Raw genomic sequence first — 25,832 nt, 5'->3', positions numbered from 1 at the left:
CTGGGGTGCTGCTGGGTTGGTCCAGTAGCGCCGAGGAGCGGTGCTACTGGAGCAACCCAGCAGCACCCCAGCTGCTCTGCCCCAGGCGTCCCCAAGTCAGCCGCTGCTGAAACTGACCAGCGCTGACTACAGGAAGCCCAAGGCAGAGTTGCTCTGCCCCAGGCTTCCTGGAATCAGCGCTGATCAGTTTCAGCAGCAGCTGACTTGGGGAAGCTTGGGGTTCTTAAGTTGAATCTGTATGTAAGTCAGAACTGGCGGTCAGTTTCAGCAGCGGCTGAATCTGGACGCCAGTTCCGACTTACATACAGATTCAACTTAAGAACAAACCTACAGTCCCTATCTTGTACGTAACCCGGGGACTGCCTGTACTTGAAAACCACTATCATGTCCCCTCTCAGTCTTCTTCTTTCCAAACTAAACAAACCCAATTCTTTCAGTCTTCTTTCATAGGTCATGTTCTCTAGACCTTTAATCATTCTTGTTGCTCTTCTCTGGACCTTCTCCAATTTCTCCACATCTTTCTTGAAATCTGGTGCCTAGAACTGGACATGATACTCCAATTGAGGCCTAATCAGCGCAGAGTAGAGAGGAAGAATGACTTCTCGTGTCTTGCTCACAACACTCCTGTTAATGAATCCCAGAATCATGTTTGCTTTTTTTGCAAGTGTCACATTGCTGGCTCACATTTAGCTTGTGGTCCACTAGTACCCCTACATCCCTTTCTGCAGTACTCCTTCCTAGACAGTTGCTTCCCATTCTGTATGTGTGAAACTGATTGTTCCTTCCCAAGTGGAGTACTTTGCATTTGTCCTCATTAAACTTCATCCTATTTACCGCAGACCATTTTGAATGATGACCCTATCCTCCAAAGCATTTGCAACCCCTCCCAGCTTGGTATCATCTGCAAATTTAATAATCATACTCTGTATGCCAATATCTAAATCATTGATGAAGATATTGAACAGAACTGGTCCTAAAACAGACCCCTGCAGAACCCCACTTGTTATGCCCTTCCAGCATGACTGTGAACCATTAATAACTACTCTCTGAATAAGGTTTTCCAGCCAGTTATGCACCCACCTTATTGTAGCCCCATCTAAGTTGTATTTGCCTAGTTTATTGATAAGAAGATCATGCAAAACCATATCAAATGCCTTACTAAAGTCTAGATATACCACGTTCACCGCTTCTCCCTTATCCACAAGATTTGTTATCCTATCAAAGAGAGTTATCAGATTGGTTTGATGCGATCTGTTCTTTACAAATCTATGCTGGCTGTTACCTATCACTTTATAATCTTCCAGATGTTTGCAGATGAATTCCTTAATTACTTGCTCCATTATCTTGCCTGGAACGGAAGTTAAGCTGACTGGTCTATAGTTTCCTGGGTTGTTCTTATTTCCCTTTTTATAGATGGGCACTATATTTGCCCTTTTCCAGTCTTCTGGAATCTCTCCTGTCTCCCATGATTTTTCAAATATGATAGCTAAAAGCTCAGACACCTCTTCTATCAGCTCCCTGAGAATTCTAGGATGCATTTCATCAGCCCCTGGTGACTTGCAGACATCTAACTTTTCTAAGTAATTTTTAACTTGTTCTAATTTTAATTTTATCTTCCAAAGCTACCCCAATCCCACTAGTATTCACTATGTTAGGCATTCCTTCATCATCAGACTTCTTGGTGCAGACCAAAACAAAGAAGTTATTAAGCACCTCTTTTCCTGTTATTGTTTCTCCCTCCTGACAGAGCAATGGGGGCCTACCCTGTCCTTGGTCTACCTCTTACTTCTAATATATTTGTAGAAAGTCTTTTTGTTGCCCTTATGTCTATAGCTAGTTTAATCTCATTTTGTTCCTTTGCCTTTCTTATCTTGACCCTGCATACCTGTATTATTTGCTTATATTCATTCTTTGTGATTTGCCCTAGTTTCCACTTTTTATATGACTCCTTTTTGATGTTTAGATCATACAAGATCTCCTGGTTAAGCCAAGTCGATCTTTTGCCATACTTTCTATCTTTCCTGCACAGCAGAATAGCTTGCTTTTGGGCCCTTAATAATGTCCCTTTGAAAAACTGCCAACTCACTTCAATTGTTTTTCCTCCTACTCTTGCTTCCCATGGGATCTTACCTACCAGCTCTCTGAGTTTACCAAAATATGCCTTCCTGAAATCCATTGTCTCTATTTTGCTGTTCTCCCTTCTACTATTCTTTAGAATCATGAACGCTATGATTTCATGATCACTCTCACTCAAAATAATGACTCCCCAGAGTCATTCAAAAAAATTACTCCCCGGTGCTTCTGGGAGCTCTAAGTCAAAGTAGCGCATCCACATTAAAGGAGCCTGCCTCGGACTAATTTTGAGGCTTCCCTATAGCGTGGAGACGCTATTTCAAAATAGTTATTTTGAGAGTTATTATTTTGAAATAAGTTATTTTGCCCAGTTTTAGATTCACTTTTAAAGACTTTTTTTGTGATAGTAAACTTTTAATTCTAGTTGTATAATGAACTTTATATCTAATTGCCCTATGTTCATATTTATAACAACGCACCAGTTATTAGGGGAATTTAATAACAGGAACATGTTAGCAGATGAAATTTGAAGACTTTGAAATAAGCTTTAAGGTCTATAGTAAATAACACTCCCAAACTATTATTACGTAATATAGTAGCCCAGGCTGTGTCCAGACTCAAGTAGCCTTTTTTCGAAAAAACTTCACCTGCGTCTAGACTGCAGCCACGTTCTTTCGAAATTAAATCGAAAGAACGCGGCTTTTCTTTCGACGGCGGTAAACCTCATTTCACGAGGAAGAACTCCTTTTTTCGAAAGTGCTCTTTCGAAAAAAGGCATTCTTGAATGCCAACAGGGCTTTTTAGAAAGAGAGCATCCAGACTCACTCGCTGCTTTCTTTCGAAAAAGTGGCTTGCTTTTTCGAAAGTACTGCTTGCAGTCTAGACGCTCTTTTTCGAAAGAGGCTTTTTCGAAAGAGGCTTGCAGTCTAGACATAGCCCCAGTGTCTGAGAGTCTGTAACATTGAAATGCTGGCTGTTCCCTCTGGGCAGCCCGTGCTGCATGGGGAGTGCGGTGCCCAAACGGCCGCTTGCGCCACGTGTTCCCTCGCGGCGGCCCAGCTGAATGGCGCAGAAGTCAGGTGAGTGCCATGGCGGGAGGTGAAGGGGGGGCGGGGTGGTGATATGCAGCATGACATCGGTTCCAGGCCCCGCCCCCTGGCTGTGAACGTCACCACCCCGCCCCCCTTCGCCCCCCGCTGTGGCACTCAGCTGACTTCTGCGCCGCTCAGCCAGGCCGCCGCGTGGGAGCAAGTGGCTCAAGCGACCGTTTGGGCTCCATGCTCCCCAAGCAGCATGGGGAGAGTGGAGCCCAAACGGCCGTTTGGGCTCCAAGGTCCCCCGAGGGAGAGGCAGGAGGGGGAGGAGGGCTGAAAGAGAGAGGGGGGGAGGCAGTAGGAGAGAGGGAGAGAGAGAGGGAGGCAGAGAGAGAGAGCGAGAGAGACCAGAGGCTCAGGAGAGAAGACCGATGGGGAGGAGAGACCTGAAAATCCCGTCATATGACGGGCTAATTGGCTAGTTATTATATAATATTCATTGCAAAATATATACAATTAAAATTTTGTATAATAAGTAGTCTTTAGCAAATTAGTTTATTGTGTGTTACTGTGTTTTAAAAGCACCCCTTTATAAAAATGAAATGAAGATTTGAAAGTGGTGCAAGTGAGAGACGGTGAGAGCAACAGAGTGAAGCAGCAATTAAGAGTTTAAAGCCAATAACATCATTTAACATAGAAAAGATGCCTCAGCCATTAGACAGTGACCAAACTGACAGTGACACTTCCAGTTCTGATGATGAAAACTTTGTACCCACAAATGACATTTCAATGCCACTGCCTCAAAATGAGGAGGTCATTAATCAAGACACAGAAATGACAACAGTAGCGACAGATGCAGAATGTACGCTTGATTTAGAGAAAATGAGGACCTCAGAGATGCTGCACAGCTAGAGCAAGAACTTATGACTAGCACAGGACACAGTGTAACAACAGAGGCATCAGAACCTTATATTGGACTTCTTGATAAGAATTGTTCAAATGTAGTCGTTTCTCAAAGTTAGTTGTTTTCAGATTCCAAATAATATACTGTATTGAAAAATGCGGAGAACCATGCTTTTCCCACTCATCTGCTGACAAAAACTCTTCCAAATGGAGAGATCTACACAAGAGACTGGCTCTGCTGAAGCATGGAAAGGCAGTCTCTGTACAGTGTACCCTGTTTCATTTTTAACAGTAATACTTCAAATGCATCAGTACTGTCTGATCCGTACAGATGGAGCATCAGTAGAGGTTGGTGGAAGTTGAAAGATCAAATACTTTCACATGAAATTTCAGTATCGCATAAAGATAACTATATTACATGGAAATCAGCTAGTAGAGCAGCACTAGCTGACAGTTCAATTGAAAACTTACTCTCAAGTGAAATAAATAGAAACTGATAACTGGAAAAAACTCCTTGAGTGCATATTGAATGTCATTCTTTTTCTTTCTGAACGGGGATTGATTTTGTTTATAGGGTCACTGATACATTCACTGGAACAAAACAGAAACTTTCTCAGTACACTTCTGCTTCTTAGCAAGTATGACCCACTTTTATCAGGCCATGTTAAGCCTGTGTGTGAATCACAAGAGAGAGAAAGATGCATGCAAGTCCATTATCTGTCTACCTGAATACAAAATGAGTTTGAACGATGGGGCACATTTGTGCAACAACAATTCTTGAAGAGATACAACTAAGAGTGCTAAATATCGGTTAATTTATTAATTGAGAAGTCAATGGAATTGACTACTCAACTAGTAGTCAATTGACTACTCAACTAATAGTCCATTGACTACTCAACTAGTTGATAGGCACTCCCGTGTTCCTCCTTTGAAATGTACAAGAGCCCCAGGAGGGACTCTTGTACATTTCAAAGCTGGCACACTGCATGCAGCCCAGGCCAGTTGGAAGTCCAGCTGACTCAGGGCTCCATTCACTTTCAAAGCAGAAGCACCCATGTGGAGCCCGGAGTCAGTGAGATTTTCTGCTGGCCCCAGGCTGCATGCAGTGTGCCAGCTTTGAAAAGTAAAACAGTCCCCAATGGGGGCTCTTGTGCATTTCAAAGCAAAAGCACCTACATGGAGCCTGGGGTAAGTGGGGGAATCAGAGTCCCCCACTGACCCCAAGCTCCATGTGGCACTGCCACTTTGAAATGCCATGCGGAGCCAGGTTCAGCTCAGGACTCCCCAGCTAACCCTGGGCTCTGCGCACTTTGAAATAATGCACGTGGAGCCTGAGATCAGCTGGGGAGTCCACGCAAGAATCCGCAGAGGATCCACACAGTCTGCCCACTCTTGTGCATGAAGATTTACAGTAAAGCATGGGAAGAGGGCTTCTTGCTCAAGAGCTACGCTCTTTTCTAACAACTGTAAGCTCTCTTGCACAAGAGCCCTTGCGCAAGAGGGCAGTGTGGACGCATGGCAGGGGTTTCTTGCACAAGAAAGCCCTATGGCTAAAATGGCCATCAGAGCTTTCTTGTGCAAGACAGCATCTACACTACCATGGATGCTCTTGCGCAAAAGCACATGGCCGTGTGGACGTGTTCTTGTGCAAGGTTCTTGCACAGGAACTCTTGCGCAAGAACCCACCAGTGTAGTCATAGCCAGGGACTGCAAGACTGGATCAAACCAGTGGTCCATCTAATCCACTATCCTGTTTCTGACAGTGGCCAGTACAAGATGCTTCAGAGAAGAAACTTATAAACAGGCAGGTGTAGGATAATCTGGCCCCCGAATTAGGACACACCCTGGTCTTTAATATGTAATGTTTCTGATCTACCTTCTTTATATCTTTATGGGTATGTCTACACTACCACCCTAGTTCGAACTAGGATGGTAATGTAGACAATCGGAGTTGCAAATGAAGCCTGGGATTTGAATTCCTGGACTTCATTTGCATAAAGCCGGGCGCCGCCATTTTTAAATGTCCACTAGTGTGGACTCCGTGCCGCGCAGCTACACGCAGCACGGACTAGGTAGTTCGGACTAGGCTTCACTACTACTACTCATGAGGAGTAACGGTAGTTCGGACTAGGAAGCCTAGTCCGAACTACCTAGTCCATGACGCGTGTAGCCGTGCAGCACGGAGTCCGCACTAGCGGACATTTAAAAATGGCGGCACCCGGCTTTATGCAAATGAAACCCGGGAAATTCAAATCCCGGGCTTCATTTGCAACTCCTGTTGCCTACATTACCACCCTAGTTCGAACTAGGGTGGTAGTGTAGACATACCCTATGAGACTTACCATACAATCAGGAGTTAACAACATTGCCAAGGACGGGGAGGAGGGAAAGGGCATGTGGGGAAAGAAACTGCAATGATGAATATACTTCTTCCTCACAATAGTCAATATCTATAATCTCTGGTGTTCTACTTCTCAGTCTGGAGCTAACAGCAGATAACAGAGTCAATACAGTGTACACAATATAAAAAATTAATGTTATTAAAATTGAAGTTACAGAGCACAACACAATAAAGCTATCTCAACACTCTAGAAGAACTTCCAAGGAGAACCCATGTATTCTTGGTCGAGACAATTACAATATTCTATGGAGAGCACAGAGGGAAAGAAAGAAAAAAAGATACCCCAAGAGGCAAAGCAGGGATGATGGGGAGTGGGAAAAAAAACCAGTCATGGCTCCAAGGGAACCAACCCTCTGTGCCAATTTCACAGGCTACAGAAACTAGCTCTGTCTAGTTACATTTTTGGTTCCCTGATTTACATTTTAGCACTTTCTTCAAAACACCCTCCAAGTTTACTCTCAGCAGCATGATATATGAATAATATGGTGCAGCTTACTACAATACTGAACACAACAGGCCCTAGGGCAAAGAAGTGGAACAGACACACATCTTTTTGTTCACAGCTAAGCTGCAATTTCCCATGTTTTGTTGTTCTTTGCAATCCCCTACATCATCTTTATTGCATTACTGTGCTAGAAACTGGTATTTAATAACATTGTTTTTCTATTGCTGACTGCTCTTAATGAACACAATCTGATTACCAGTCAGACGCTGAGAGATCAAATCTGGCATGGGTCACCTTTACCTTTGTGCTTGCTCATTGTTAGTGAACAAGAATGTTTTAATGGAAATAATGGCTTGTGACACTATCACAAGACATCATATGCAAGACATCATGTTTTCAAAGCCTTAACCTTGGTCCAGCTTCAGTTTGAGGCAGGGCAGAGAGGTGGATTATGCAGGCATTTTAAAATTTGTATTGACATTACCGAAAGGTTGAGGTTTTTGGCTTTTTCAAAGAAGATTACAAGTGTGCTATATATTTTCAGTAGATACCCTGTGATCTGTATGCTAACCAACGGCAATGGAGGAGAGTGAACTGGCCAAAAATCAATTCACATGACAGTGATGATGCCAGGGCACATGAGATCATAATAGATAATCCCACCTTCTACCCCTGAAGAGAGAGGTTTGCATCTTGGGAATGTTTCAACATCCAAGTTGCTCCTGAAGTTCTAGGTGACAGTATTGCTCAAAAGTGCAATCCCAAGGCACAGTCTCAGCCAGGATACTGATACTATTCACAACTTCTGTGATGTGCTACAGCATTACCTGGACACTATTTGGCTGAGAAGCCACAGCCTCTCTGATTCCAGTTACTGAAGTAACACATGCATCATACATGCACTTTCAGGAAGAGGACCTTTCACCATGCCATTTTGTATGATTGTTCCGTTAAATAAAAGAGGGCCATATTAGCTAGTTTGTTAGCCTTACTTCTTCAGGAAATCTGCATTATATTAAGTACCTTAGGGTATGTCTACACTACAAAGTTAATTCGAACTAACAGACGTTAGTTCGAATTAACTTTGATAGGTGCTACACATACAAACCGCTAGTTCCAACTTAATTCGAACTAGCGGAGCGCTTAATTCGAACTAGGTAAACCTCATTCTATGAGGACTAACACCTAGTTCGAATAAAGTAGTTCGAATTAAGGGCTGTGTAGCCCCTTAATTCGAACTAGTGGGAGGCTAGCCCTCCCCAGCTTTCCCTGGTGGCCACTCTGGGCACCACCAGGGAAACTCTTCTGCCCCCTCCCGGCCCCGGAGCCCTTAAAGGGGCACGGGCTGGCTACGGTGCCCGTGCCAGGTGCAAGTCTGCCAGCACCCAGCCAGCAGACCCTGCACCTGGCACGGCATGAACCAGCCACCCGATGCCACCCAGCCCTCCGCCTCTTCCCGGGACCAGGCTGGTGGCTCCCAGGAGCCTGCCCGGGGCCGCAAAAGGCGGGCGCCCGCTTGGTCTAGTGCGGACATTGTGGACCTCATCCACGACCTCCGCACTAGGCACAGGAAAGTGGCCGTCTAGGGCAGGATAGCTGCCAGCCTGGCCACCCAGGAGCAGGTTTGCATGAAAATCAAGGTGGTCCAGTGAGACCCCCGACCCTGAGCCCTGAGCTTAGAATGGCCGTACTGGGTCAGGCCAAAGGTCCATCTAGCCCAGTAGCCTGTCTGCCGACAGCGGCCAACACCAGCTTCCCCGGAGGGGATGGACCGAAGACAATGACCAAGCCATTTGTCTCGTGCCATCCATCTCTAGCCTTCCAAAACAGAGGCCAGGGACACCATTTCTATCCCCTGGCTAATATCACTCCATGGACCCAACCTCCATGAATTGATCTAACTTCTCTTTAAACTCTGTTCTAGTTCTAGCCTTCGCAGCCTCCTGCAGCAAGGAGTTCCACAGGTTGACTCTTTGCTTTGTGAAGAACAACTTTCTGTTATTAGTTTGAAGCCTGCTACCCATTCATTTCATTTGGTGTCCTCTAGTCCTTCTATTATGGGAACTAATGAAGAACTTTTCTTCATGCACCCTCTCCACACCACTCATGCTTTTATAGACCTCTATCATATCCCCCCTCAGTCTCCTCTTTTCTAAACTGAAAAGTCCCAGTCTCTTTAGCCTCTCTTCATATGGGACCTGTTCCAAACCCCTGATCATTTTTGTTGCCCTCCCCTCTCCCCCCTCTCTCTTCCCCTCTCCCACCTCCCTCCTTTTCCCAGTCTCCCCGAGTTTTGTTCAATAAAGAGAGTTTCTATTTTTGAACACACGTGTCCTTTATTTTGTACATCAGGAAGGGGGGCTAGGGAAGGGTAAGTGGAAGGAGGTGAGGGAGGAATGGGGTACGAGCCCCCAATGAAGAGGACTGGGGTGGCTCTGCGGGCTCCTCGGGGTGGAAGCTCTCCTGCAGCCCCCCGATTGACCCTCCCCCGGATGGCAGCCTGCGGCAAGTGCAGCCGGGCTGATGGACGAGTGCTGTGATGTGCCGAGTGTGGGCACTCCAAGCCAGGACTGCTTTGCTGTCCCTCATTGAGTTAGACAAGCGAGCGGGGAACCCCTGAGAACTGTCTGTCCGGGGTGGGGGTCGGCTCCCTTTAAGCACAGCCCTCGGCTAGCCGGAGACAGCAGCTCCACGCTCTAAGGCCTAATCTGATGCCCTGCCGGCACTGCTTCCGGCCATCCTTAACCTCGGTTCAGGGTCCACTCAATGTGGACATGCTAGTTCGAATTAGCAAAACGCTAATTCGAACTAGTTTTTAGGTCTAGATGCACTAGTTCGAATTAGCTTAGTTCGAATTAACTAATTCGAATTAAGTTAGTTCGAATTAGTGCTGTAGTGTAGATATACCCATGGGGTATGAATACACTACCACCCTAGTTCGAACTAGGGTGGTAATGTAGTCAACCGGAGTTGCAAATGAAGCCCGTAGAATGAGGAGTAACAGTAGTTCGGAATAGGAAGCCTAGTCCGAACTACCTAGTTCGTGCCGCGTGTAGCCGCGGGGCACGGAGTCCGAGCTAGCAGACATTTAAAAATGGCGGCGCCCGGAAACATGCAAATGAAGCCCGGGAAATTCAAATCCCAGGCTTCATTTGCAACTCCGGTTGACTACATTACCACCCTAGTTTGAACTAGGGTGGTAGTGTAGACATACCCTTAGAGATTAGCGGTTAGATGCGACAGTCAGAGTCAGACTAGAAAACTCTAAGGCAGCCAGAAACTTCTCTGCATGAAACAGTTTTGTAGTTACAGAACAATACTTTTGGTCTTTAGAGTATATGCACTGAATGCAGTTCTGAATGCCATTAAAATGAGAATCATCTGTGTTAGTGTGAGACCTTCCAAAAAGTGACAATTTAAGAAACTAAGAAGCACAGACTGTCAATATGCTTGTTTAAAGTATTTGTACAGGGATAAAGAATTACTGCCCAGGCTAGGCAAGCACAAATTGATTTTTGCTGACATTTCACATACTAGTGCATGTACTAAGTGTGTTCTATAGCAAGCCTGATTCTATAACCCTCCCTCTGACTTTGATGGGAGTCCTTCTGTGAGTTAATATTGCTTAACATGAGGCAGGATTATAGAATCTGGCCCATAGTTATCAATGACCCTGATACTAGTACAATACTTTTATGCAATTCATGTACTACACACCCTGCAATAGTGAGAGGGGAAAAAAATGATAAGAATTGTCATGGAGATCACTCCAGTTTAATTTGTCCCAACCACAGTATCTGCTACGTCATAGATAGTCAAATACCACCCACAGACCAGATCTAGCCCACCAGGATTAGCTCCAGGCAGGTCCCCACTTATTTACCTACACATCCACAGGTACTGGCAATCACAGCTGCCATTGGCCCCAGATCACTGTTCTCGACCAATGGGAGTGGCAGGAAGTGGTATCCCGCTCTGCGCCACATCCTGCTGGCCAGGAAATGGTGATCCACAGCCAAAAGGATCGCAATTACCGGTACCTACAGCCATGCAGGTAAATATAACGATAACAGCCTGCCAGGCACTAGCCCTAAGCTAGTCTCCTCACCTCAAAAAAGATATTTTGGCCTTGGAAAGGGTTCAGAAAAGGGCAACTAAAATGATTAGGGGTTTGGAACGGGTCCCATATGAGGAGAGGTTAAAGCGACTGGGACTTTTCAGTTTAGAAAAGAGGAGACTGAGGGGGATATGATAGAGGTCTATAAAATCATGAGTGGTGTGGAGAGGGCTGATAAAGAAAAGTTATTTATTAGTTCCCATAATAGAAGAACTAGAGGACACCAAATGAAATTAATGGGTAGCAGGTTTAAAACTAATAAAAGAAAGTTCTTCTTCACACAGCGTGTAGTCAACCTGTGGAACTCCTTGCCAGAGGAAGCTGTGAAGGCTAGGACTATAATAGAGTTTAAAGAGAAGCTGGATAAATTCATGGAGGATAGGTCCATAAAAAGCTATTAGCCAGGGGATAAAATGGTGTCCTTGGCCTCTGTTTGTCAGAGGCTGGAGAGGGATGGCAGGAGACAAATCGCTTGATCATTGTCTTCGGTCCACCCTCTCTGGGGCACCTGGTGCTGGCCACTGTCGGTAGACAGGATACTGGGCTAGATGGACCTTTGGTCTGACCCAGTACGGCCGTTCTTATGTTCTTATGTTCTTAATGTGGAACCTGGCCAGTTTTAAGCACATATCTTAGATCCCCAATCCTGAAAACTGTGGCATGGAAGCTGTTTACTGCACCTGTGTAGAGCTCCATTAATTTCATTGAAGCTCTAAATGAGTCAACCGTGCACCCATGTGCAGATCAGGGCCTTACGACACAGTGTCCTTCTCAGCTACTTGGGTACAAAATCAGGGAGGTGGTAGCTCAGGACAGAACTGAACCATCTAGTTATTCTGAGAGTGCCCAGCAGATGAGTAAAGCTTCCTATTCTATCCATCGTGTCTTCTCTTTTCAGGAGCAAATATTCAATTGCTAAAACTGGGCCTTCAGCGTTTCAGGAGAATATTTTTATGTTCAATTTTTCAAACACAATCACTTATAGGTTCTGTTGGGGTAAAAATAAATTACAGTAATACCATTATGGTTTGGCTGCACTCTATTTTTTTCTAATGAATAGTGCCACAAGAATCTATCCAGGAACCAAAATATATTTTTGATGTAGAAGTGGGGATGGGTTGCTCCCTAGCTGAGATATGCTATGTGGTTTAAAACTGACAATTCCAAAACCAGAGCTGTCAGCCAGCAAAATTCAGGTGGGGCCTCTTGGATAAAAGATTGAATCAAACCTGTTACATGATTTGCACCAATTTGATACAGGTGTGCAAAAACAAAGAGGTGGATAGGATGCCACAGCAGAAGGTGACACTGACAGAAAGGTTTAAACCAATGCCATTTATACCCCATGCCTGCTTCATTTACATCCAATATGTACCATACCCTACTGAGTAAAGTCACCAGTTAATTTAGACTCATTTTGTAAAGTAGAATAAATGAGCAGTGTACAAAAAAGATATCTTGCTTCAATATTTAATATGTTCCAATCAGTTATCTGCCACCAAACCAAACATAACATATGGTTTATATGCAAATTATGTAGTCAGAATGTACAGCATGAACTGGTTGTTTGATCAGCTGTTACAGTGGGTAGTGGACAAAACAAACTGCATTCAGTGTTTTATCTCAATTGTCTAAAGAACACATAAAGACCATCTGGCTGACAAGCAGGAGGTTACAAAGGCATCTTTTTTCTCTCTCCCAACTGAATTACTAGGTAGGAACTAAACAACATTATGGAAGAAGTTTATCTAGCAAAGGAAGAAATATGTTATTTATATGATGAGCAGAAGAGTTAGAGTTGGTTAAAACTTATCAGAACTTTTTGCCCAATTATAACATGAATTATTAAATAGCAATAAATCATTCTCACACCCTAACATAGGTGGAGAGATACCAAAGGCCTCTACAGAGCTTATTCTGGCCTGCATATTTATACCTGCCTCTGGAAATTTCCACTACGTGCATCTGACGAAGTGGGTCTTTGCCCACGAAAGCTTATGCTCCAATACATCTGTTAGTCTATAAGGTGCCTTGTCACTTCTACAAAGCTAGTAGAAGCTTGTCGCTTCTACAAACCTAGTAGAAACTCCTCATCATTGCCTTGCACCAGTTGAAACTATTATACTGTGTAAAGTGGTGGGAGGCAGTAAAGTAACCTTAATAGCATGGGTAACAACAGTAATGAAGACAGGGCAGCATGGCTTTCAACACAGGTGAGCTGCCTCAAGTGTTGAGTACGCTGGGAATGTAGTCGAGTTGCTTACCCACACTACCCTATCTTCCCTGCTACAATTATCTGTGCTCTCCAAATTAAAGCTAAAACAGGTATGCTTACCCATTTTAGGGTTATTCCTTCACTTGCAGTAAGGACATACCCTAAGAATCAACATTTTTTATACATGCCAATGTTGAACATCAAAGGCATGAGCGGCCATATGTACTAGTTACAAATATACTAGATAATGGTGAAGTGGTTTATCATCCTTTGTCTCTATTTCACCAGTAATAATACATGTTTGCTTCTTTACACTGATTCATTTTGATTCCTTCATTGCTTCAGAAGTGCCTTTACTAGTTACTCCACCGGATTTCAAGTTCTAGACAAACAAGGTCTGTTGAAGCCATGTCATTTTCCCTGCCTTTCAAGGCATTCTGTGTCAAACGCCCATGATATGATTTTGTTGAGCAAACATGATTTTTTCAGGGACAACACATACACCTTATTATCAAGCAAGCTGTCTGAACTGACATCACAAAAAAGACTTTGACTGCCTTTGTGAAGAAATATAGCATAACCATTGCTGTTTTGCCAAGTTTTCAATTTGTCAAAAAGAGGTGTAGGCATCCTGTGTCTACACTGCCTGCAACAAGCTTAGCTAGGTTAATTAGGGGGCAGGAAGAGATGTGATTCCTGATTCATACTGCTGTGCTGACAGAAAACCCTAGTGCACATGTAGCCATATAGACATACACTGGTAAAGGAACAGTTGTATCTTGTTTCAGTCATAAAGGGTAGTTTTACTATACCATTACAAAGCACAGCTTTTCCAGTATAGCTGGGTCCTCTTTAAAAGTGATGTGCTAGTATTGTATACTCCCATTTTATACCAGTAAAGCATTCCTAATCTAGATATGGGCTAAGAGATGAAGGCATGAAAATTCCAGAGAATGAAATATGGACTCTAACTCCGGTTGCCTACATTAACCACCCTAGTTCAAACTAGGGTGGGAGTGTAGACATTATGGATTAAATAAAGATCCATCTTGGAGTCAGTTTGGGCTGACATCTTATATACATTGGGGCCTTTGCTCCTCAGGCTCTTAAAACAGGTAAAACAAATCAATGCTCCATTCCCCAGGTATATAACTTCAAATGACGGCTACCTGCATAATCAGCAATTGGACTTTCATTAGTCACCTTCTATTTATTCCAAATTCTGGAGGAAACCCACCTTGTGAATCAGGAAATTATGACATGTATAAGGCTGATTGATACAAGAGTCTATGAATATGGCATATGCCCCTATGGCCCAGCACATCGTAACATAAGATTGTGAAGTTTCCATAATTCTAATGTCACACACCTGCCACACTCAATTTTAAATTCTATGTTACTGTGTAATGATTTGGTACACAACATGGACTTTTGCCATTAAAATCAAAATTCAATGAGTTTGGTATAGTAAATTACTAAAAACTGTGATGAATATACCAGGACAATGTATTCTTACAATGCAGGGAACTGGCAGTAAGGACAAAACAGCTATCTTATCTTTAAGTAATAGAAATATTAAGCTACTGCTATCAGCTATGCTACAACAGAACCCAACAACAATCATGGGAATCTGACCAATACGCAACCCGCTTCCCTAACTAACCTGTGATAGTTTTACAAGAAGAAACTTTGAACTTGTGACATAAGTACTAGTGCTAAAGGTGCTGCCACACCCCTTGCCTGTAATTTCCACCATATGAAGATTTTCATACAAAGAAGGGGAACCTCTGGTAATCTTAGAATGCGGTTACATCTTTTATTGTTTTGTCACGTGTTTTCTGCATAATGCTTTTATCCAAAAATAAACACACTGTGCTCTGTGTAAAAATGTTTGGTCTCTGTTTGGAAACCACTGTCTTAACCTTTAAGAGAAAGAACAATACTTCAAGTGCTAAGCTAGCTCAAACCATTTGGGATATTCACTGTGAATAAAAGGGAAGCTGCAAATCCCACATCTGGAAGGAGAGAGGTATGGGACTCTGCCTAGAGGTGGTGATGGCCTGAGACCAAAATGGGGTATCGCAGAGTGACGGAGAGGTGCAATTTCCTTCCAGATGTGACTAGTCCATCATTACTGTTGCTGAAATTATTCAAACACATTCTTGGCTATTTATGTAATAAACTCCTGAATGGTTTATTGTACCATAAAAGTATTGGTAGCTTATTTCTGCTGAGACATCACTTCAGTGCGAACCTTCAGTGCTCAGGCTCTCTAATCTATGGCCTGGTCTAAATTACAGCAGGAGGTCGAATTAAGGTACACAACTCCAGCTATGTTAATTATGTAGCTGGAGTCAACGTATCTTAAATTGTGTTTTCGCACCATCCACACAGTGGGAGGCTGATGGGAGCAACTGCTCCCATTGCGTTCCCTTACTCCTCACAAAAGGAGGAGTACTGGACACTAGCCAGAACTGCTTTCAGTGTTTGATTTATGGGTCTATACTAGACCTGCTAAATCAAATGCCAGAAGATCAATCTCTGGAGCGTCAACCTTCTGCATACTGTAAACGTAGTCTCTATGTGCACAACAAACAAGCCATCTCAGGTTCTGGCCACAATTCCCCATCTTTGGAGCTCGCAGTATCCATTCACCAGCTGTGTCTTGATGGCTATGAAAACTAACAAGATATGTTTTGGCAATCTTAGTAAGAGTGGCATAGAACCTTTTACTCTGTGTTTGTACAGCACTTAGGAAAATGGAATCCTTGCCTTGACAAAAACGCTAGACTTTACTACAATCTAGATACTTTAAATAAGGCACTTGGTATCTGCAGCTGTCATAACAACATGGTAATGCATTGCACCGGCAAACAAAGAGAAGACGTCATAGAGAAAAACAGTTCTTAAGTGTGTGGATGCTAAGAGGGGGGCAAATAGATGCTGTCCCTGGAACTGTTGCTTCCTTTGCTGTAACCAGAAATTAAAAAGAGAATATCAGTGTTCCCAGAGCACAGAGGAGGTGATCTCCTGGCCTGTGCAGTTTTGATAAAATCTAAGAGAAGAGAGAAAAAGAAAACGGAGAGAAAAAGTTGAAAAGAAGACAGAACAACATTGCAATTCATTTGTGCCTTAAATGACAAAGTAAATTGCCTTTGCATGTTCCTCACTGGAAACACAGCATTCAGATTTGTTACTATGTTCCTATTACTTCCCAAATAATTCACAAAATGTTTAGCATATAGTCTCAACTCTGATACAATTAGAATTTCTAATGAAAAGTTGCAAACACTGCTATAATGCAAGATGTTTGTGCAGAAACATGTCATAATAAAGGCAGTTTAACAGAGAATCCAAACTTGCTGACCACCTGACCAAATGGAACCTTTAATGTCAAAACCCAGAATTAGAGCTGAACCAGAGAGTCTGAAAAATCCACAAGAATAAAACTAAGATTGCAATTTGTCTTAATAAATAATGCATTGAATTTTGACAAAGAACTCACAGTCTTCCCCAACCCTATTTATCTAATAAAATTCAGCATTAGAATTTGGAAAGCAACTTGCTTACCTTGCTTTTTTATGGTCTGAAGGCTAACTGATAACTTTCCCAATAGCTTTCCCCAGTTTTGCAACACATAGCCAGTGTATCTGGACACACATTTTTTGTACATAGTTGCCAGAAACCCAGTTAAAAGTGTTATTTAAAATAATGTAAATCACTAGAAAGATGCAGAATTTTAAGCTTCTACACTCTGGGTGAAATCCTCTTCCACTGAAGCCAGTGGCAAGGATTTCACTCTGTGTTGCAAGCTATTTTGCAGGGCAAGGAAAATATCCTTTCAGAAAAGGAAACTCCTTTTAGTGTTCAATGTCTTTATAACCTCATGAATAAATATTACTGGTTAATTCTTGGCTAGATTTGAATGAAACTGTTATCCAAGCGGTAACAACGTGAATACGTGATATAAAACCCACATGATTACTGACACTGATTTTGTGGTGGTGAATAGCCATTGTACTGAATAAAAGGAAGAAATTGGTCCACAAGAGGTCTTACAGAACCCGCATGACCACTGTTAAAGGTAGATAAAATCAGTTACTCCCACTGAAATCAATCTGCTTTAGTGTTTTTAAAAATCCTGCTAGGCATTTATCTACATCTTTAGGCACCGAAAAAACTCTGAAAATCTGGCCAACGGTGACCAGAAATAATCCATTGATTCATCAACCACAATTAATACTTTGTTTTAAAATAGTTTTAAATGCAAGTATATTGTAATAAACTTTCTCAGTGATCCAACACATTTAAGGTAGCTATATTTAACTAATACAAAACAATTTTAAAATGTTGTTTTCCCCATATTTTCAGTCGAATTCCAATTTTCACCCAAATGCAGCTTGACAAAAATCCAGAATGAAAAAAAAATCTAATGAATAAGTGCAACAGTTATAATTTTCTAACTTAACAAGAAATGTAAAAAAATCAGACTCAATGAACTATACATTAGAAAATATAATTCCTAAATAAATGTGTACAGACAGAACAATCCCTAGCATACAGTGAATTGGGGTGACTATTCCAGACCCCATACTTTGGGGGACTTCACATGTCAGCACAATTGGCTGGCACAGTAGGTCCCAGAGTGATAGGATGGTCCTGGAAATGATGTATTTGTCACTTCTGCCTGGGTCCCACACTCCTTAGGAACCACTCTGCATATAGATATTATGTATAATATTAAGGCTAAACTGAGTTGCAAATAAACATGTTTTAATGATTATTCCAATCAAAGAGAATGACCCTTTCTGTAGGAACATTATTAAAAAGTAGAGATGCAAAAACAACATTAAAATCAATTGCTTATAACAATGTTTCCTATTTCCTTATTTTACATTATAATTAAAATGGATTAGCTTTGATTTAAATCTATCCATCCTACTCTGTTAGCGAATCGGATCAGATCAGTAATGTTTAGTTAGCTAGTGAAGCATACATAAGAATGCAGAAAGGTGCTTCAAACCTAAATGCAAGATCTTTCTGTCATGCAGCAGAAGAAAACCAAAGGTTTAGAAGTTGTGTCATCAAATCTATCCCTCTGTCAGCGAAGGATTGTTCCACCTAGCTCTTCATCCACTATTTCATAAAATGTTAGATGCCACTGATGGGCTGTACATCCTTAATGAAATGTTCTATTATCTGACCCTTGGAAGTAAAGTGAGACTATTTAATAGCTTTTAGCCTGAGCATATAATTCACATTCATAATCTCTCTATCTTTATGCACTTTTGCTGTCCAAGCCATTTGCATTAGTCACTGCAGACAAAAGATGTGAATTCTTTCCAGCATGTGTATCCAAAAGAGTCCCCAGTGAATTCTTCGTTTGTACAGTAGGTTTTCTTTCTTTTAAAGTACCTACTACCCTAGTATATAGATACCAAATATATAAATTTCGTCATACGTTATGTTTGTGTGTGCAGAGTCAGTGAACACTGTTTGTCTAATACTGCCATATAATCTGAATGATTTTTCGTGGTAATGATGGTGGTAATGATTTCGTGGAAGATGGTATGGAAAAAGCTTTTCCTACTGATGAAATCAATCTGAGCCTCCAGGCATCAAATTTTTTGCAATGATACTTTTTCAAAATCCATTACCAGGCCCATTGATTGAGGCAGGCCTAGAGATTTTGCCTCTCTGACATGTGCATTGATTACCAGGCCATTCTGATGCAATCTAATGGACTTATTTGCTGTACATGGTTTGTTGCTGAGTATTATCATATTTCTGACTATACAAACAACCACTGAGAGGCTGAATGCCAGGTTTCATATATTTCATCTCATTTCACTTTGTAGTGTAAATGAAGGTAACTGAGAACAAAAGGAAGAACTTTTGAAGAAAGAGAGTAGCCAGAATATGGATTTAGGGGACCATTAAAACTAACAATGCTATAATTCCCTGGAATTCCCTGTACCAGAGTGAACATAATTGGCATTCTGTGGGATTACACTCACATGGGCTGTATCACCCATTTAAGGCTGTTTCACCCATCTGATATTTTAAAACAGAGAAATATCTGGCATAGATACCTCAGCATTTATACTAGGGAGATACTAACATTATTAAACTCTTATCAAAGATGTTAAATAACAAAAATATTCCTCCCCCATCTTTAGGGACCAGGGAAAGCCAAAAATATTATCCGGAACAAGAGATGAATAAGCAGTGGAAATAACTCCGGTCACCTATACTCCTGCTCCAACAGTTTATCCTTGAATAATAACAGGCTGTTGTTGTTACTGAGATTTTCTGAAAAATGAACTGAACATCCTCAGATGTTATCTCTAGTACATCTGACCTGCTTTTATGAAGTATATTTTTATTGGCTCACATATACAGTGAGAGCTACAACAAGTATGTAATGCACTCAAGTATCATATAAACAGTAAAGTCTTATGAGAAGGAGGAGGGTAGTCTCATGGTACCATTATGCTCTAAAGGTTTGAAATTTTCTTATAAATCCAAGATTTTGGTTGGATTTTTTCTTACAGTAGTTTTTGGTTTAAAGAAAGTGTCATGTTAGTTTCCCATGTGTAGAAAGAAAACATGACTCTACCACATCTTTAATAACAGCATTTAACCTTCAAAAAGTTTTTCACCTTTGAAAGCAAATGCAATTAATCTTTTATTGGTTGGGAGCACTGTAGATGAATATTTTAGATAAAGCACCTTTTTTACTACATGGCTGCTGTTGTGACATAAATCTTTAAACTAATAGCCTGTTTTCACCCAGCCTCTTTGAAAGCCAAGAAACTACCTAAACTTCATTCTTAAAAGCAATCTGAACCACAAGAGATGAGAAAGGATGTTCTGAAAACACTTTTGGAAAATTTAGAGAAACAAGTTAAACTCAAGGATTCCCAAAAATCCACTGTAAAGGAGCTGTTGTCACTGATATTAAATAAATTAAGGTTCTCAGCTGGTATGATGGGTGCACCATTGCTTTTCTTACAGTTGTCACCAACTTTCTGTCTAGGATTTTCTAGGAGTTGTACAGCTTGGTGCTTTCACCAATACATTTTCAAATCAGGATAGCTTCTTCCCACAGAGAGCCCATTTCTTCAGTCACCCCATGCACAGACACTGTAGTGACTTCAGCAGAAATTCTACCCTCAGAATAGAATCTGATCCTTAAAAACTGCAAGCTGAACAGCCATCACAGCCATTTAAAGCTGTTTATTTCGAAATAACTTTCCTAGCGTCTACACAAGCCAACTGCTATTTCGAAATTAATTCAAAATAGCGGAGGGCTTATTTCGAAATTGGTAAACCTCATTCTATGAGGAATAGCGCCAATTTTGAAATTGCTATTTCGAAATAAGCACTGTGTAGATGCTTATTTCGAAATAGGGCCCCCCCCCGCCCTTCCCAGGGTGCCCTGCTGGCCGCCCTGGCCACAAGGTAACTTCTGACCTGATGCCCTGCCAGAACCAGCATCCGGCTGGCCTTAAATGCTATTCAGTGTCCAATCAGTGTGGACGTGCTATTTCAAAATAGCAAAAAGCTATTTCAAAATGCGTTTTGTGTGTAGACGCGTTATTTATTTCAAAATAACTATTGCGAAATTAGATATTTCAAAATAACGCTGTAGTGTAGACATAACAATAGGTTCTTCAGTTCTATGGGTATGTCCACACTTAAGCTGAGAACAAATCTTCCAGCTCTGACAGTCTCCAGCTAGAAGTCGCTCAAATTAGCACATTAAAAATAGCCGTGTGGACACTGTGACATACCACCTGAACTCAGACCCAGAATAGCAGACAGTCCTGGATCTGGGTGGCTAGCACAAGCCACCCCCTCTGTGCCACAACATCCATGCTATTGTTTGTAATGTGGTAACTCAGGTGAAGCTAGCATGAGTCTATCTACCCTGGCTGAGAGGCTTGCTCCCCAGTGCACTGTAGACATACCTGAAAGAATTGGAGAAGAGCAGATTTTTATTACTGAGTTATGAGCTGAATCATCCAGGTCTTTAATTTTATTCTTTGCTTTTCAACAAACTTCTATACTAAAAGAGCCTAAAAATGATTAAACTGGTGGGAGTAGCATCTTGGGTTAGAATCTCCTCACCTCCCTAGGAGAACATGGATTGTGATGGCTCTGAATTATAAGAAACAAGCCTGTACTGGCAAAGTGATGGATTAAGATCTAATAGAGCCTTTCCATCCCTAAAGGTCGAAATCTCCTTTCTAAATCTGGATGAAGAGAGGCCATGATGGATGGAGCTGCTTGTTAAGAGTGCTTAGAGCATTATAGATGGGCATACTTCTAGAGCATTTGTACACTTCTAAATACTAACATCGGTGGAAGGAATCTGTTTTGTATGCTTACTCACATTGCTAGATCAGCAATGCAAATGGTGCATTTCCACCTGCTTTTTGCCTTCTTTATTGATAGTTCTGTAACACTAAATCAAGGATAGTTCAAACTTGTACTATTTCCTGAGCATTTGACCTCAATGATGCCTGTCTTGCCAGAAGACAGATGAAAAAAATGAAGAATGAGAGACCTGGCTGCTAGCCTATTCCTATAGCAGGAAGGCAATGCCTTTGTGGTAGAATGACGCATCAAAGCTGAATTAGGGGCAAATCTGGACTCAGTAATGTGACTTGCTTTAAAGCTGATCGGTTTAATTGCACATTAGAACCAACACAATCACACAACTGGCAATAAGTGACACTCCAGTTGAGGTTTTCAGTGGGCACATGGAGACATAACTTTTATTTTTATCATTCAAAAGTGTGGTAAGTGCTTCCCAACCAAGTATAAATTCAAGATCACTGCTCCAAGGATTTTAAAAACTAGATAGAAAACTCATAGGTGGAGGATGGCTGGTAGGAAATAACTACAGATAAGTGATTGAGTGGAAGTGTTTGATATATTGGTTGATTCCACTTTCTTTGTGGATGTGCATGTGTGTTATTTTGGTACCATCTCTTGGAGGGCAGGATTAACATTAATAGGCCAAAGGAAAGTATAGTGTTTTGGAAATGGACTGACTTACTCCTTACAATGACAAAGGAAAGTGATTTATTGCAACCCCCATTATTTACTTCTATCTGCAGGTAGCAAAAAATAAAATTTATGCTGTTCAAGCAACAGCTATCTCATCTTTGCCTGGTTCTTTCAGGAGGTATTATTACAGAAGCTGTACAGGAATTCCACACAAATATTTCCATGGCAACAATGAAAAACAAGGTTATATTAAAAATACCTATTTATGTTGTACTGAACTCTTTGACTCCACTCATTAAACAGAAGTGATCCATTGCACTGATGTTGTTTAAAAACATGCCATTGAAATCTGTTTCATTTAGAAGATATGACTGAAAACTACTGTACAATTTATTGCAATAGCCTTTCGGTATGAAATAAAGTATGAGTTAATATTAGCCAAATCCTCAGAATCATTCTTAGTTTACAAAATACTAGTGATTTTTTTTCTGACAGCTTAAAAAAGTCAGCTAACAGAACCCTTCAGACATATCAAGCATTTGGATCTTTTAATAATAAAATTTAGTCAGCACTTTGTCATCAAGGAACTGATTCTGGATAATTTTGTCAGTGAATCTAGAGCCAAGTGCCATAAAAAGTAGTTTGGACAAATAGATAAGTTATACGTTAATTATAATTCAGAGGAGATCTATTAACAAGATGGACCCCACAGCAGGTCTCTACTAGAAGGTATGGGCAGCACAGATTGACCAGAGGGTACCCATTGCCAATCCTGAAGTGTCTTGACTCAGAAAACAAGAGAAGCCTTGAACCAGCTCTATATTTCTCTGCTTTCACCTTTGTTTTTCATTAATCCATAAAATCCATGCCAACATCCAATCTTCTTCAATCAACATGTTAATAGGGGCATCCATCACCTGCTTTAGAAAAATATTTAGGTAATGGCTGAGATTAAATGTATGTATGTAGCACATTAGAGTTCCATGAAGAAGAACCAGCATGCAGTCCTGGAAGGGGTGAGAAGGTAAAGGGTAAAGTATTTGATGGTCACCCTCCCTAGAGAGCTTGTAGAAAATAAGTGCTATGTGGTTTTCAGGACAGCTCTCAATTCTTTATTGAGTTCTCTAGGGTACTGCCAAAAAGGAGTGCTATTTTGATTCAAAATGTAACCAAAAATATTATTGATTATTCTGTTAAGAAACACTTGGATTATTAAACCTGTGCTAAAGCAAACCTCCCAATCCTGCAGGCCTTGCTGGGACTTTATTCTTACATCAGTTGTACTGAGGGTGAGGTTGACTAAAAACTGCATCAATACCAGATTAACCAGTGTCCAACATCATCATCATAATCTCACTCAGTGGGGCTCCATTTCCTTTTCAGTGTGATATTTACTGAATGTCAGTAACAGAGTAAACCTGGAAGTGATCCCCTCCATCACCCATACTTCACCATCAAGGCCAGTCACATTACTGTGGTAGTGAATCTTATCATTATACTTCTTTTATGAAGAAAGTGAGCATATTCTTGGTGACACATTTATTAATTCTTGCAAAATGAATTATCTGCATTAGCTCAGCTCTAGTGAGCTAATAAGGGACAAACGGTGGAAGCCTTCTTCTAGGTTTGCTAAGAGAATATTTGGCTGCACACTGATCCTGTGACAAGAAAACATTCAGTGACAGGTTGGCCCCTCTTGTTTCTTCCCTCCTCCCCCCACCTCGCCTGCTGCATTACCCAATAAGCCTTTCCTATTTGAAAAATGCAACTCATACACAGCCAGGTTGGTTTCTGTACAAAGTGCACTACTGAGCCGACAGACAAGGCTTAGGGTTGCCAGGTGTCCGGATTTGAACCACAGTCCAGTATTTGAGCTTTCTGTTCGGGAAACAACTTGAGAAAACAGAAGTGTCCGGTATTTTCTAGACAAGATGTAATGTGGATTGTGATGTAATATCAAGTGGATCGGGTGTTTTTGTTGAAACCATCTGGCACCCCTAAAAAGGCTGGGCTCTGAAGAAGCGTTTGTAGTTGGGTTGGGTCTGGGGAGGGGGGTGATACGCACATAAGGAGCCAAGTTTTAATACATTAGTTAGGGGCACGAGCTGCGTGCACTAAGGTGCGCGTCGGGCCATTCAATAAGGTGTCCTACTAGCAAGCGCTCCAGGGCACTGCGGAGCCAGCTCGCCCCAGTGGGGAGCGAGCCCAAAGGGCCCCGCGCAGTGACGGTGACACAGCGGCAGAGTTTCGCGCCCCTGTCCGAGCTCCCCCCGGGGAGAGCCCAGCCGCAGCCACGAGCTCCTCCGCCCCCTGCGGGCCCGACCCTGCGGCCAGCCGCGCGCGTGTCCGGCCCGGGGCTGCACTGACCTGAGATGCCGCCTCCAACAACCACCACATCGTACAGCTCGCTCATGGCGCGGCCCCGGCTCCCCGAGCTGCTGCTGCTGCTGCTGCTCGCGTCTCCCAGCTGCAGCCTGACAGCGCCGCGCCCGCCACTAGCAGCTCGCAGTCCCGGCTGGGCAGGTGCGAAGGCGGCCGGCGTGTCCCGCCCCGGTGGCAAGGGGCAGGTGGGAGCTCATGCGTAGACCCCTCCCACAGCAGCTCCGCCCCCGCCGGGAGGGGCTGGAACTGCTAAAGAGAAAAAAAAGGGGGGGGGCTTAATGGAGCTTGGCTGTCCTGTCCCACAGCTGGGGCACCCCCCTGCTGGAACTGGGAAGGACCCGGGGTGACCAGAGGTCTACAGCCCTGCAGGAACACAGAATTTGCACCGACATCGGCATCTGCCAAAATGACCCCGGGATATCGATGCCCAGAGATATAAAACAGATATTTGCAGGGCTCCACAGGTGTCTCTGTTTAGAAAGAAAGCCCCAAAATCTCGGGCTTTGTCTTATGTAGACGCTGATTGCCCTCACACCCCATCCTGATTTTTCACAGTGGCTGACTGGTCACCCTAGATCAGGAGGCTCAGCCAGCCCATGGGTCAGTCCTGGCCAAAACAATTGCACAATCTGGCTTGGGACTCCTGGCATCCCCTGTCCTATATCTGCCCCCAGATTCTGCCCCTCCCCACCATCACCCCACACTTGGCACTCTGTCCCGAAGCACACAGCTTTTGGGATCACGGGGGGAGGTGCACTGCACCCACACTCCCTGATGCTGTAAGAGCCATGGGGGAAGTGGAATGAGTGTGCCCCACTTCCTCATCAGCTCCTGCCACCACAGGGAGTGTGGGGTTGGGAATGGCACAATCATTGCCACCACACAGCACCAGGTCCCCCTGGTGATCTCCAAAGCCACGTGCTTGGGGGATGGTGCCATCGGGGGGAGATGGCAGGGTTTGGGGGCCAGTAATGGACAAGACCCCTGCCCCCCCACCAGTCTGACAGGAGACATGGGTCAGATAGCACAATCATTCCAGCTGGCCCATGGCTTGGGAATTTCAGATCCCTGTCCTAGATGGACAGGCAGGGCCCCTTACAACCTAGCCACATAGAATCCAATCAATTATTAACCTTGGCCTTACAATATTCTGCACTGGTGAAAGGGCACATATACATGAACAATAACTCTACTGACATCAGCTGATTTAGCCTTACATCTTGAATGTTGTCCGGGGTCCTTAT

The 25,832-nt window shown here is 42.7% G+C and overlaps 1 protein-coding gene across 1 annotated transcript in view; it reads right to left on the bottom strand.

Annotated features, from left to right (window-relative positions):
• Positions 1-24,805, bottom strand: part of LOC102458176 (amine oxidase [flavin-containing] B) — a 75,863-nt gene extending 51,058 nt beyond the window's left edge. The window contains exon 1 of the mRNA XM_075912844.2: positions 24,574-24,805. Coding sequence (XP_075768959.2) covers positions 24,574-24,619 — 46 coding nt within the window. The 5' untranslated portion in view covers positions 24,620-24,805. The remainder of the gene's footprint in view (positions 1-24,573) is intronic.
• Positions 24,806-25,832: the final 1,027 nt, after the last annotated feature.

Source organism: Pelodiscus sinensis, chromosome 1 (genome assembly GCF_052426305.1).
Source record: "Pelodiscus sinensis isolate ZL-2025 chromosome 1, ASM5242630v1, whole genome shotgun sequence".
Taxonomy (NCBI): Eukaryota; Metazoa; Chordata; order Testudines; family Trionychidae; genus Pelodiscus; species Pelodiscus sinensis.
The sequence above is the reverse complement of the archived record's forward strand: the minus strand, read 5'-3'. Positions and strand labels throughout refer to the sequence as shown.